Source organism: Melanerpes formicivorus, unplaced genomic scaffold, assembly GCF_026170545.1.
Source record: "Melanerpes formicivorus ecotype bairdi unplaced genomic scaffold, bMelFor1.0.p_v2 SCAF_27, whole genome shotgun sequence".
Taxonomy (NCBI): Eukaryota; Metazoa; Chordata; class Aves; order Piciformes; family Picidae; genus Melanerpes; species Melanerpes formicivorus.
Genome location: NW_027142379.1, coordinates 368,150 through 382,130, shown reverse-complemented (window position 1 = coordinate 382,130; position 13,981 = coordinate 368,150). Strand labels below are relative to the sequence as shown.

Sequence of the window (13,981 nt, the reverse complement as noted above, 5' to 3'; positions counted from 1 at the left end):
CAGTGTCAGCACCCTTTGGGCACACCAACATCTTCTGGTGTCATCTGGCTATTTGGACACCAAGATCTCTAGGAAGATGATTCTTTTCTGTTAGCCATCTTATTCACACCCTTAAGCATGCTTTAATTCACCCAGTTAAGTAATTTTGGAGACAATAATGGGATTTCTGAGCTGAGAGTAGACCAGGGGCCATTTGGGTGCTTGGAGAACTCTACCATTCAAAACTGTGGAGGGAAAAAAATCTCCTGTTGCAGTTGTGGAGGGAAGATGGTTCTTTCTGGTGACTATCACTCTCTAAGAATGTTTTCTATTCTAATCCTGCTGACTAATCTTTCTCCTTCCAAAGTTTTAACCTTGCTTAAGGAGCCAATGTGAGCTCGTGTTAGCCACTCCAGCGCTCAGGCTGTGGCTGGGAAGCAGGGCGAGTTCCCTGTTGTAGAGGCTCTTCTCAAACAGGATTGCTCCCCCAGTGTCAAATTCCATGGATTTTAGCAGCTGAATGGGTACCAAAATTTGACATGGTCAGAAACGTGTGCTTCTGAAAAGGCAGGCTGGGTGAATAGCTGCTGCATTCTTGGTGCACTCATGTGCAAAGCCCACGGCGAGCGGGCTGGCAGGCGGCAGCGCCAGGCCTCATTAGCGCGCACGCACGCAGCCCAGGGAGGCCTTGCTTGCCCTCCGCCCTCCTCCCAAATGCCCTGCCTGCTGTTCCCAGGTTTCACGTGGGCAGGGGATGCGTGAGGCCAGAGTGGAGCAAGCCAGCACCCTGCATACAACAGCTGTCCTCAGCTGACCTTGGAGCTGGCCGAGTTGGTTCAGTGCCAGGACTCCTTCGCCAAGGCAAGCCCTGAGGAGCTGGGCAGCCCTTGAGGGTGCCCTTAAGGGCAACCAAGCTGGTGAAGGGTCTGCAGGACAGGTCTGGGGAAGAGCAGCTGAGGGAACTGGGGTTTTTAGGCTGGAGAAGAGGAGGTTGAAGGGAGACCTCATTGCTCTCTACAACTCCCTGAAAGAAGGTTGCAGTGAAGTGGGGGTTGGTCTCTTCTCCCTAGTATCAAGTGATAGAAGGAGAGGAAATGGCCTGAAATTGTGCCAGGGGAGGGTTAGGTTGGAGATGAGGAAACATTTCTTTACTACAAGAGCAGTCAGGGACTGGAAGAGGCTGCCCAGGGAGGTGGTGGAGTCCCCATACCTGGAGGTTTTCAAGGACCATGTGGACATGGCACCTGGGGACATAGTTTAGTGGCCATGGTGGTGTTAGGTTGAAGGTTGGACTCAGTGATCTCAAAAGTCTTTTCCAACTGGAAAAATTCCATCATTCTAAGATTCTGTGCCAACTCAGGAGCTGGGAGTTAGAAAAGAACTGCCAAACAGGTGACAAAGTCTCAGCTGCCCAACATTCATCCTGGCTGAGGGATGTCTGCATCCCCCTAACACATGCCTGTGGTGCCACTTCAAGTGGAGCTTCCATAGGTGACTGTAATGCTGGCACAGAAGGACTCAACTGGTGTGGACAAGCCAGCTTTAAGCAAAGCTGCTTCACTCTCACAAGCTGCTCCACTGACAAGGACTTACACTACCCAAACCTCTTTCCCTGGATTAGTGCTACCCCTCTGTTTAGAGCCAAATCTCAGAAGTTATTTAGAATAGTTGAAACAACAATGTTTTGGAGCTGTGGGGGAAGGCTAAGCACCAACATTGAACACACAATGTCTCCTTCCTGGCCTTACCCACCTACACAACCACAGATTTGTTTTGGCTGGAAAAGCCCTCTGAGATCACCCAGTCCAACCATCAGCCTAAGACCACCACCATGGCCACTAAACCAGATCCCCAAGTGCCATGGCCACAAGTTTCTTGAACACCTCCAGGAACCTTCATGACCTTATGCTTAGAGATGAGCCTTTTAGCTCAGGCCATAGGAATTTCCCTTCTCCTGTGGAGATCCCCTCACCAGCCCAGGGGATGATGGTCATCACAGGAGAGTAATTTCACAGTGCTCTTTCTCTGTGCCTCTCTCCACTGTGGTATTCATGGGCAAAGGGTGGAGAGAGAGCATGGGTGAGAGCTTCTGAGTAGTAATGAATAAGAGCAGCAGCCAACAGGGAACTTGAGTCAGATTTTTAATGAGTATTCAGTCCTACAACTTAGGACCAGGGAACCTTCCCTGGATGCTGAGTGCTCCTGCAAAGCTTTCTTAATGCCTGTGTGACTTAGGTGATGACATCCTGCTGGTGAGATGTTAGTAGTGGGAACACTTCCCAAACACATGCTGATTCTGATAAGACATTCACACTCTTGGTTAAGCCCTGAGTCTCTGAACAGGGGCTTGGTGGCTGGACCTCTGCCAGCAGGAATCCAACTGCAAACATGTCTAAGGGTTAGAGAAAGTGACACTGCCTGTTTGACATCAAACAAGCCATTTCCAGGTGCTGTGTGCATCAGCCAGAGAGCAGAATGCCTACCAGTGCAGAACATTTGGCTAAGCAGCACACAGCCCAAATGTAAATCAAGAAATATTTATCCTGGGGATGCCATCATTTGCCTATAACTCAGGTCAAGTTAACCAAACTCCTGACACCACCTGCTCCAAAAGCACTGTTCCCCACTCCACTCTCCTCAATCCAGCAACACACAGATACAGGCATACAAAAAGACAAAAGGAGTTTCAAAGTCCCCAGGCCAACAGAGTTCTTCCTCTGGTCTCCTCCTGCCCAGGGTCTTTGGGCTTCTAGTGTTTTTCTTCCTCTCTGCTGTTGGGTTTGGCAAGAACAGTAATACCACTCAGAACTTACAGAACCTCCAAACCCAATTTAGCTAACTTAAACCAGCAAAAAACCTCAAAACCATCTCCTTGGCAGTTGGAATTTCCACAAGTGCCTGAGGGACAGAGGAAACCAGAAAGAAGGAAAGAAGGAAAGCAAAAGTCACACTGCAACCCAGCAGGAAATATTTCTGACCATGATTAATGCTTCCTTTAGCAGCACAACAGAATCCTTGCAGATCTCTGTGGATCCTTGGGAGAGCTCCCTTTAGTAGCCTCCAGGCCATACTTTGCTGGGAAAACCTTATTCCATAACAGAAGCCTGAACAGATTTAGAAGAAAATAAGAAAAGATGCATTATCCTAAAGATCTGGAGAGCAGGGGGACCAAGTTAAGAAAGGCACACATGGTTTTCCTTTCACTCCATCTGATTATGTTGTGATAATGCCCTCTACAGACCTGTCCATCACTTGTGCACACAGGTCACAGAAGCTCCCTGACCCGACCAGCTGGGTGACACAAGCCAAACAATGACAAATTCAGCTTCAGTTGATCTGGCCAGAAAGATCTCAGAGTTGCCTGTTGAGCAGCTAGGAGACAGCCACACTCTCTTTTTGTCCATCTTCTCCTTTTGCCCCTTTTTATTTTACCCCCTAGGTTCTTGTGGGATTTTTTGGTTAGGGACTTTGCAGGGTGCAGAGTTTGAGAAGCCACAGTCTCTCAGGTGCAGAGAGATGTCTTTCTAACTTGGCCTTCCTTATCTACCTGACACTGCCAACACTTAGAATAATAGAATCAGTAAGGTTGGAAAAGACCTCAGAGATCAACAAGTCCAACCTGTCACCCAACACCTCCTGACTAACTAAACCATGGCTTCAACTGCCACATCCAATCCCCTCTTGAACACCTCCAAGGACTGGGACTCCACCATCTCCCTGTATGTATGTATGCCCCCTCCCTGGAGGTGTTCAAGGCCAGCTTGGACAAGGCCTTGAGCAACCTGGGCTGGTGGAAATGTCCCTGCCCATGACAGGGGAGTTGGAATTAGATGATCTTGAAGGTCTCTTCCAACCTAAACTATTCTATGAAACCATGAACCATCACAGACACCCTGCAGTCTTTGCTGCTTTTCGGCACTGGCCACAGGGAAAAAGGCCCTGAAGCCCTTCCAGTTGTTGTGTCTGATCTCCACAGTTGGCTACCCTAAAGGCCTGGACTGTGTCTTAATCATCATGTAGGTCATGAAGAGAAGTCAGACTGCAGCTGAGTCCTTAGCTTCACTGAAAACCCAAAGCAATGTTAAGATATGCCAGAGAAAAGCAGTTCTTAGACCTGCCCCTGTGAACAGGTGAAGACACAGGGACTGCCTGGTAGGCCAACATCCAGCTCTAAATTAGAGGCAGATTTGGGTAGCAGCACAAGGGCTCCTTTTCTCCAGGTAGAAGGAACTGTTGCTAAAATGGAAATGAAGAATTTTCCAAGGGCTGTGAGTGGCCCCTGCAGAACAGAAGGGGCAGGGGGGAGGCAATTTCCAGTGACTAAAGAGCATCTTGGGCTGGCAAAAGTGGCTGCTTTGCACTCCTGGACAGGGATGCCCCCTGCCATGTCTGTGGCTGCCTTTCTGTGCTGATATAAAGAGCAAGTTGCCCCTGATGAAGCTGTGATGGAAAGCTAATCCTCTGCAACATCCATGAGAGAAAGCAAGGACCCCTCCTAAGGGCATTTGTTTCTACATCAGCCTTTTGTTGTGCTTCTCCCACTCACCCAGGTCCTTCCCTGCTTGGTTATTCCAACACTGATTTGCAGAGACAGGACAATAAGAGAGGTCTGCTTGGGAAGCCAGCAGAAACCTCTTAGCTTGAAACCAGAAATGTGCAGAATCCCAAAAGGACAAAAATGTTTGAACTTGCCTCCCCAAAAGTGTTGTACTCATTGACTTGCAAGCAGGGGGAACAGTGCTAGCAATTTAACCTAGGGAAGAGTGCCAACAAGTTCTTTAATTGCAGAGCTGGTGCCAACACCACCACAATACAACTATTAATACAAGTCTGCACTACAAGACTAATTCTACTAACCTTTTGCTGTGGCCTTACAGTCAGGTCAGTGGCTGCATCCCTTCTCTGCTGACACTGTTCAACAAACACTGGCAACTGCTTTTAAGCAAACATGAAATGGAGCAGGGCAGGAGGGAGGAGAGTGGGATCATTGATAAAAATGAAGATTCCCCCATGACCCCATCCCTCTCTGCCCAAATGTTTTACATTTCTTCCTGTATTTGAAGTCTCTTTCTTGAAGCTGGAAGTGCATCTTGCCATGGATTAGCTCCTGGAAAAGAGCCAGATCTTTGGTCTGAATTCCATCAGCTCACTTCCTAGGTTCTCTGAGACTGCACCTGAGAAATGTGGATGTCTCAGTCTCCTGGCAAGATTGGTCATCAGTCAATATATAAAAACCATGAGGCCTGATCTTGGAATCACAGAATGTCAGGGGCTAGGAGGAACCTCTAGAGAGCATCGTGTCCAAACCCCCTGCCAGAGAAGGATCCCCTAAGGCAGGTCACACAGGAACACATCCAGGTAATGGATGAAATGAAGAACTCAGGCTGGAAACACACCAGAGAATTTGCTGCCTCAGATACCAACAATGCTGTTTGGAGCTGCTGCATTATTTACTGTTGGCTTTTAAGATGCTAACCATGGCACAGAGCCACCGGATGAATCACGACTCCACATCACCTTCGCGATGACAAACTGTCCCTCTGTGCCCTCTGCATCTCACCCCACCGCTCATACTGCCTGGTGAAGCCCAGTATCTCTTCTATCTCTGCTGGCTGCCGTTTCAACCATTTGAACTGCTGCTATGGGCAGGCCAGAGCTGCTTACAGCATCGCTGGAGAATGTGTGACTGAATCCCAGGAGAGCAGGGAGCCGGGACATTGGTCAGCCAAGCTCGTCATTCATCCGTGCCTCGGAAAATCCCCATTCTTGAGGCAGAATAGGCAACGGCTTTCAGGCTGGCAGATTATGTGCAAAGGTCTGTGGGAACTGCAAAACACTGCACCTGCCTCCAAAATGGCACCAACTCAGCACAAGACGTTTCCAGAGGGGAAAGTTAATATATGGGAGGAATGCACATAAATCCTGTTATTTCTTAATGGGATTGGGGAGCTTATTCCTCACCCTGTGCTTTGAAATGTATCCCACAGCCCATTCTGCTAATGAATTTAAGCACAGTCATTTTCTTATCAGCAGGAATCAGTCTGCACTGGGGCTTGAATTTATTTCACTACTTTTTTTTTTTTTTAAGGGGGGGTGGGGTGGGATTTTTTTTTTCATGCAAGTGTGAAAAATTAATATTATGCTTGACTAGCAGTTAGGATGTTAACATGCTGTGTCCTGGATAAGCTGCTCTTGGCTGTTCCTCTTTGTCCTGTGCCTAATTTCAGTCGACCCAGAAACATGGAAGCATTTATTTGGTTGGGGGTGGGGTGGGGGGTGTGAGTTGATGGTAAAGTACCAAGAGCTGTGGAAACAGAAACAGGCAGTGTCTGGCTGGAATGGGGAGGATTTCCAACTGAGCCATGCAAATGAACCTACAGGAGTCCTGTCCTGCTTCAAACAAACTCACAGTTAATAAAAGGGTTTTTTCCCCTCAGGTTGCTAAGAGCGATCATAGACCTAGACTGTACTTCCACAGGGGAAAGATGCTTCCTGGCATTTAACACCCTCTGACCTGAGTCTCTTTGAAGAGCTAGGGCTCTAGCAAGGCCATCTGAAGCCCTTTTATACAAGGAGTCCCATGGAAAAGTCAAGGAGTGATGGGGACAGGTTACTGCTGGGGAGATTCCTGTTGGAATCCAGGAGAAAACGTGCCCCTGTGAGAACAGCCAGAGATTGGAATCATCATGAGTTTTAAGACTCAGCTTGACAGGGTTCTGGGCCAGATGATTTCAACTACACTATCACCTAGAAAGGTTGGACCAGATGATCCTTGGGGGCTCTTCCAGCCTGGCATTCTGTGAATTATACAGTCCAGATTGCCCTCAGAAACAAGGACCTAGTAAGGGAGCCAGTGCTGAGGGGTTTAAGTGGAATTACAAAGAAGGCAGGAGCACTTTGGATGAGACACAAACACAGATGTGGGAGTCTAAGATGAGATCATAAGGAAAAGGAGAAACATGCTTAGTGCACTTAAAATCTTCACTTCCAAATTCTATTCATCTGCCACACAGCAAGGATCAATATCCTGCTCCAGCCAAGACACCTTTTCAGGGCACCTCCAGACCATGACTGGTGAGTAAGTTTGAACTACCCAAGGGGCTGATTTCCACATCTCAGGTGCACTCAGCAGGCTTGGTCATGCTCAACACCCACCCTGGCAGGCATTCATAACACAGACCACTCTGATAACTTCACAGAGAGAAATCCAAGGAGTGAGACTGATGTGGTTAGAGGAAGCCAAATCTTCCTGCAGACAAGCTAGTCCTGGGGCTGAACTGTGTTTTTCTGTTATTAGCTGGACATTCCCTGTTCCAAGCATAAGGACATGTCTGTGTCAGGCAGAAAAAGGAAGCCTCTCCTAGGCAGGATCAGAAATGCAACCTGAAGACTCCAGAATGAAGGCAGCACACCCCTCAGTTTCTGTTGTTCATGCTCAAAGGCAAAGCCTATTGCCTCAAATGGGGGGAGGGAGAGATTTGCCTCCTGGACTGATGGATTCCAACAATTCCAGGGGTTTCTGACACTGGTTTTGGATGCTCTCTGCTGCCACCAGATGGGAATCCACTCAAGGCTTTGGAAACAAAAGTGACACAGATTTTATAGTTTATCAATCTGTTTTCCAAGGCCTCTGGAGATTTTTTTTCTTTGATTATCAATACCTATTGGAAAGCAAATTACAGTTCATCTCATTGTCACCCTCAAACATCCCTCCCAAAGTCTGAGTAGTTCACACACAACAGATCCACCCTGCAATTTTGAGCTTCATCAAAAGATCCTGAAGGCAAGCACTGATGAAATTGGAAACAAGATTAGCTCAGCTCCGGCTCTGTAATCAACGGTGGGTTTAGTTCCTACTCCTTGGGCTCCCAGGAAGCATGGGAAAGGTTCAAGGTAGCAGAGCCTTTCACAAGCAATCATCTATTCTGCACAAACACTGCTTTAAAGAGAGAGCTCTGTGCTTCTCATTCCAGGATCAGCGTAAATCTTAACTCTGGTTACACCTGCAACAGCCAAGAGAACGAGGAGACATGGCACTTCTCTAATCTCCTCCGTGTCAGCTAAAGCCAGGGCAGGATTTATGAAGGCTCCATTTATTGACCCTGAAGATTACAGGTTGTGTTTAGTCACACAGAATTCCTCTCTCTCCAAGAACCTGAGAAGAAAACATTTCTCCTATTACACCTTTTTGTGACTTCAGAGGACATTACATTGCACATGGTCCTCTCTAAGTCATGCAGTTGCAGTGTGGTGCTGGAGACTTGATCTTCCACAGCAGCTATCTCTGTGGATTTGGACCTAAACTTCACAGCTTGAGATGATCTCTACTAAAGAGGCAACCCTAAAGCATGACTGGTCAGCTGGAGACAGACCCTGTCAGCCTGAAAAGCTCCTCCTGACTTTGCTGGTGCAGCAGCAATGCCCAGCAAGGCACTGCTCACGTCAGCCAGTCAGTTTGTCTGTGATTGCTAATTCAGGGCTGGGAAAGTGAACAGAAGTCTTTTTGTGCTAGAGGACGATGGGCAGCCTAGTGGAGGGGGCTGACAATAGAAGCCTTTTCATCACACAGCTCCTAGCTTTAAGAAAAGGTAGATGATCCTGTCCCTTGTGCTGGCATCAGCAGTCTTTCGTGGGGCCCTAATCTGAGCCCTGAGAAACAAGGAAGAGTGGGGAGGAACTGCTCTTCTGCTTTCTGAAACAATCACAGCATCAGCTCCTCTCTGCTTCCCCCAGAGCATAGGTCTGCAGCGTCCAGATTCCCTCATTCTCTGCGGCCTGGCAGCTCCCTGGGGCTTTGCCACAGTCCAGCTAGAAGAGTCAGGTGTGCAGGCAGGTGATTTTACAGGGTGAACCCCACAGCTCACCAGCAGACAGAGCACACCTTTCTCCAGTGGCAAGCCTAGGAGAAGCATTGGAGAGAAGGGAGAGGACACCTGGGAAGAAATCATTTCCACTGACCAGGCTGGTTAGGTCTTTGGCTTTTTTCACTACAGGTCAGACAGGATGCAGCCAGTGCAGGCCTGTACCTCTTTTTGCTCACAGGAGCATCTTTTTGCTCCCTGTGGACTGAGGCCAAGCACAAGCAATTACATTATGGTTTAGTCATAGACAAATTACTTCCCACTTACTGCTTACTTAGTGCTTTCCCAGTGGATACAGGTGGAGGACTAACAAATGTGCCACCCCTCCCTGTCCTGTGAGAAATCAGCACTCAGGTGGCTCTTCTCTCTCATTCTTGTTCTGTCCTTACAGAAGGCAAAACACATTTCTAAGGGTCTGCTGCATTATACACCTGTCTTTGATCCATACCTATGACCCTAAGTGAATAACCAGTGTGTAACATGGCTTTGAAATGGAACCTTCAACAGTTCCTTCCCAGTGTATCAGAAGAGATACAGGGAAACAGTGGGAGGTGTCCCTGCCCATGGCAGGGGAATTGGAACTAGAAGACCTTTAAAGTCCTTTCCAATCCAAACCATTCTATGACTACAGCAAATGTCAAAGCAGCTTCCTGTGCGGAGAAGGGAAAAATGTGGGTTGGATGTAATAAATTTGTTTATGGTCTGCCATCAGCTCCAGCAGAACACAGTATGAGGAGACCTGTGCTGAGGACTCTAAATTAGCTGCCATAAAACTGCTTCAACATAGATTTGTCTTTCCACAGGGAAAAAGAGCCTGAGCATTGAAAGTTAATCTCTTTTAACTACCTAATTTCATGTTAGCTGCACAACCAACATTTCTGACAAGTTGATTTAGCTTTGGTTGCCTGATGTGCTGAGCATCGTGGCTGATTCAGCAAAGCATTTCCTAGTGTGTTTAATGTCAAGTCTGCCTCTCTGTGCACTCAGCCACACACAGCTCAGGCTGCCTCCTTGCACAGAAGCACAGCAATACAGCAAGGGGGCTTTGGCTGCAAGGAGGCAGATAACTTCTCATTTTGAAGCATAAACCCCTGGTAATCAGACCTCTAACCCAGCACCTTCTTCCAGCTCTAGGTTTTGCAGCTGAGCACTTCCAACTCTTGCTCCCATTGCTTTGGGGCAACTTTTTGGTGTCTTTCAAATCTGCCTTTTGAAAAGAACTGCACAGGGCTGCAAGAATCAGCTGTCATGCATTTGGGCCTCTCATAAACCCACTCATCATGGTTTTAAACTTCTATTACAGTCTTTGCTCTGAAGCTGAGTCCAAACTTCGGGTCCCAGATGAGCACCAGCTCCTGATGGTTAGAAAGAACTATGGCATTCAAACAGATTCTCTCTGTGTCCTGGACTCTGTAACAATACATTGATGTTACCTGGATTGATTTAAGTCATGTTGCAAGCTTTCAGGGGCACCAGCTTAGATATTTGCTGAAACCAACATTTTTATCTACACTAAATAGCCATTTAACACCACTCTGTCAAGGCAGGCAGGCAAAGCAGGACAGGAGGTGAAACAGACATAAACCAGGCACTGTCACCTAGAAAGGTTGGAACAGATGATCCTTGGGGTCCCTTCCAACTTGGCATTCTGTGGTTCTGTGATAAACCTCCTACCTTAAGAAATTAAAATTGACATCCAGATTTCCTGCTGTTCATAGGTGACATTAGTCAGAACTGTTATTGCCTGTAGTGTGATCTCCAATGGTCTCTTCCAACCCAGACTTTCTATGGTTGTAGAAGAATTATTGTGAGTACAGAATTCTGTACAGTGAGGGTGGGGAGACACTGGAAGAGGTTGCCCAGGGAGGTTGTGGATGCCTTCTCCCTGGAGGTGTTCAAGGCCAGGTTGGATGAGGCCTTAAACATCCTGGGCTGGTGGAAGGTGTCTCTGCTGTGGTAGTTTTAGGGTTTCAACCCACCACACACTGCCCATAGCAAGGGCTTGGAACTGGATGGTCTTCAAGGTCCCTTCCAACCCAAACCATTCTAGGATTCTATGAATTCAACTTATAGCATGACTCAATTCATCATTTCTCCACAGTTCCTCATTAAGTCTTCTGATTATCCTGTGAAGTAATTAGCTAAATAATACACAATTAGTTGTGGAGCACACAGTGAATTCAAACACCAGAGGAATTTCTCAGCTGAAACTGGAAACCAGGGAACAGCTATAGGGTGCTGCATGAATTCCAGAAAGCACAGCTTGCACAGGCAAGCCATTCTCCAGCTTTGCACAAGCAAAACAACAGAATGCTAACACTGACAGCACAAAGTTGTGGGGGAGAAAACCCAACCCAACACCCACTCAAAAAAAAACAACCCCCCAAGCCACCAAAAACCCCCAGCACATTTTTTCAGCGTTGTTTCACAGAAGGCAGGCACAAGTCACACAGCTCCCAGTGGCACTATGCACACTCCAGGCATGTTTGACATTAAGGGGCCTGGTTGTTGTGGCAACCAAATCCCATAGATTAATTAATGTTCAGCAGCCAGAGCTATCTGGCTTCCTCTCTGCCTCCCTGCCTCCAATTAAAAAGAGGGTGAAAAAAAAGTGAAAATAAGAAGGGAGTGGTGCTTTCTGCATCACCAAAGAATGGCAAAGCCAAAAGGAACTTTTCCCCCTCACAAATGCAGCACACTACCAATCCAAGTGAACAACCTGGCTGAAGTGGGAGTCCCTCAGGTTTATAAAAGTAGCAAAACTAACCATTTCAGGCTGGCTAGTTTGGCTTTAGGTGGCTAGAGCAGACTACCTCCAAGGAGATTCTGCAAGAAAGATGATTCTGTGAAGTTTCTGAACTCTGTTTCTGAGGAAAGAACTGTTATGGAGTCCCTCTCTGCATAAATGCAGGCTATAAGGCAGAATGCACCAGACATGACAAGGCAGAGAAATACAGTTACAAGCCACCAGAGGTCAAATTGCAGAATCACTTCAATCCTACCTTCAAAACAGCTTTAGGGACCCCAGGTCAAACCTCTTGTAGACATTCAGAAATTCAATCTCATTTTGAAAATCAGTTGTCTTCACTATCTGCAGCTTGAGGTAGCTGGGTACTTTTAACAGCTCAGTTCTGACGAGAAAAATTAACTCCCCCCTCTCTTCCCCCTCCCCAAAATATCCTTGTGAGCTGTGCTGCTACCTGCCTGTTGACAATACTCAATGACACATAATTAAAATGCCCAAAATCTTGCAGGTGCCTCATATTTAATAGATATTCAGCAAGTAGAGAGTATGTAGGGTGAGAAAGCTGCTACCACAGCATAAAACACACACATACCAACCAGGCACAGGCATTTATTATTCTGTTTCCACACATGTTTGTAGTTAGCCAACATCCCACCCTGTGATTGAGAGCACTTACTGTTTGTCCTCGACAGAAGTGCTGCTGATGGATGACTGAACCTGCTCAGATATGCTCTGTGACACAAGCTCACCCCCTCAGAGTCCTCTACTCACTCCCATTCCCAGCAGTGAAATATAAAAAGCCAGTTTCATCAAGGCAGGACTCTTCCTGCACTTTGGGAGTTACACCGTGCCGAGAGCTCTCGTGTTTCTCAGAGGGGCAGCTTCTAAACAAACCTCCTGACTCGAATAGCTGCTCAAGAGCTTGCAAACCCAAGCCAGACACAGTGTCAAATCCAACATTTCAGTGTTATTTTACAAGCCTCACCCTTTAAATCCAAAACCCACTCCCCACCTGTATTCCATTTAAAATAAGAGAAATACCTTTGAGATGATTAATGGCTCCCCGTGCTCCAGCCCTCCTTTCAGGGTGAATCCCCATGGAGCACCTCCTTGAAGCAATGCCTCCAGGTAGATATATCTTCCTTGGTGGGTAATGCTGGCCTCTGGAGAGGATATGCTGGTGTTAATATTGTCTAACATCCTCAGCTGTCTTATCTCATAGTCAGTCAAATACACAAAACCCACTCAGGCAATCACAGAGCAGAGCAGCTGGCCACTCGACTCTCTAGCAGCCCACCACAAGTCATCCCTCAGCACGTGAAACAAGAAGAGTCTGAAACAGGTTTTTTTGTTGGTGGGTTGTTTTTTTTCTTCCCTTCAGAGCTGAGTCCACGGTGATGGGTTAAAAACATTCCCCACCAACATTTCAGCAGGCTGATTCTCCTCCAGAGCTGTGATGTTTTACTGGTGTTTCAGCACTGGGCTTTCCCTGTTCCCAGGTATCCTGGGCATGTTGGTTTTGTAAAGCTTTCTCTTCCTGGCTTCCAGATATCAAAGTTGCACTTTTAAGGAGGAGGGGGGTAAAAAAATCCCCCCCAAGAAAAAACAAACAAACAAAAGACCCCCAAAAAAGTGTATGGATTTAAAAGCCCCTGGGCAGCAAGTTGCCAAAATCCAAAGGAATGCTTCATTTGTGATTGATTATCGGTCTTTTCTTCCTTTCTGCGTGCCGTTTACCATTACAATGCCCTTTTTGCCTCAGCCCACTGCACTAAAAGAATGGCAGCGTCTTCTCCCTCCGCGCTCTCACTTACTCTGCTGCTTACTTCACGAATTTCTGACTTGTCAAAAAGGAGAGAGGAAGGGGAAAGAAAAAAAAAAGGCTGGGGGAGGAGAAGAGAGCAAGTCCATGCCTGAGACTAGTTAGAGGGGCTTCAAAAGGTGAAGTCACTCCAATATTTATTGAATTTCAAAGTGCAGAAACGTCTACCAGGAAAGCTGGAGAAGCAGGTGAAATGAATCCTCCGGGGAAAACGTTGAGCTGAGCTCTTCTCATTTTCCGTGCTCTCCACGATGAGCTGCCAAAGTTGCAGCAGCCACTGCTGCTGTGAGGGAGGGTGAGGAAGTGAGAGAGAGCGTGAAAGAGCTGGATTAAGGCAAGCAAGGCAGTGCTGCCCAATTGTGCACATCAAGCATGCAATTATAAAATGCAGCCTGCGAGAGCTGGGGCTCACCCTTTTATTATGCCCCCCGGAAACCACCATCTTTCTATTGTGCTTGCCAAGGAATTGTAACAATCCAAACTGCCAGCTGCTGAAAATACAATGGGCATGTTCCAAACCAGCACAGTGGAGCACTGCTAGTGATTCTGCTCTCATAAAGTGCTTTTCCTCCT

At 47.2% G+C, this 13,981-nt stretch overlaps 1 protein-coding gene across 2 annotated transcripts in view; it reads right to left on the bottom strand.

Annotated features, from left to right (window-relative positions):
- The window catches only part of SHROOM3 (shroom family member 3), a 130,291-nt gene extending 116,589 nt beyond the window's left edge, over positions 1–13,702 (bottom strand). Inside the window, exon 1 of one of the 2 annotated variants that reach the window (XM_068153779.1) lies at positions 12,628–13,702. In XM_068153779.1, coding sequence (XP_068009880.1) covers positions 12,628–12,786 — 159 coding nt within the window. In that variant the 5' untranslated portion in view covers positions 12,787–13,702. The remainder of the gene's footprint in view (positions 1–12,627) is intronic. The other variant, XM_068153778.1, reaches the window with a different exon arrangement.
- Between the last annotated feature and the right edge of the window lie 279 nt (positions 13,703–13,981).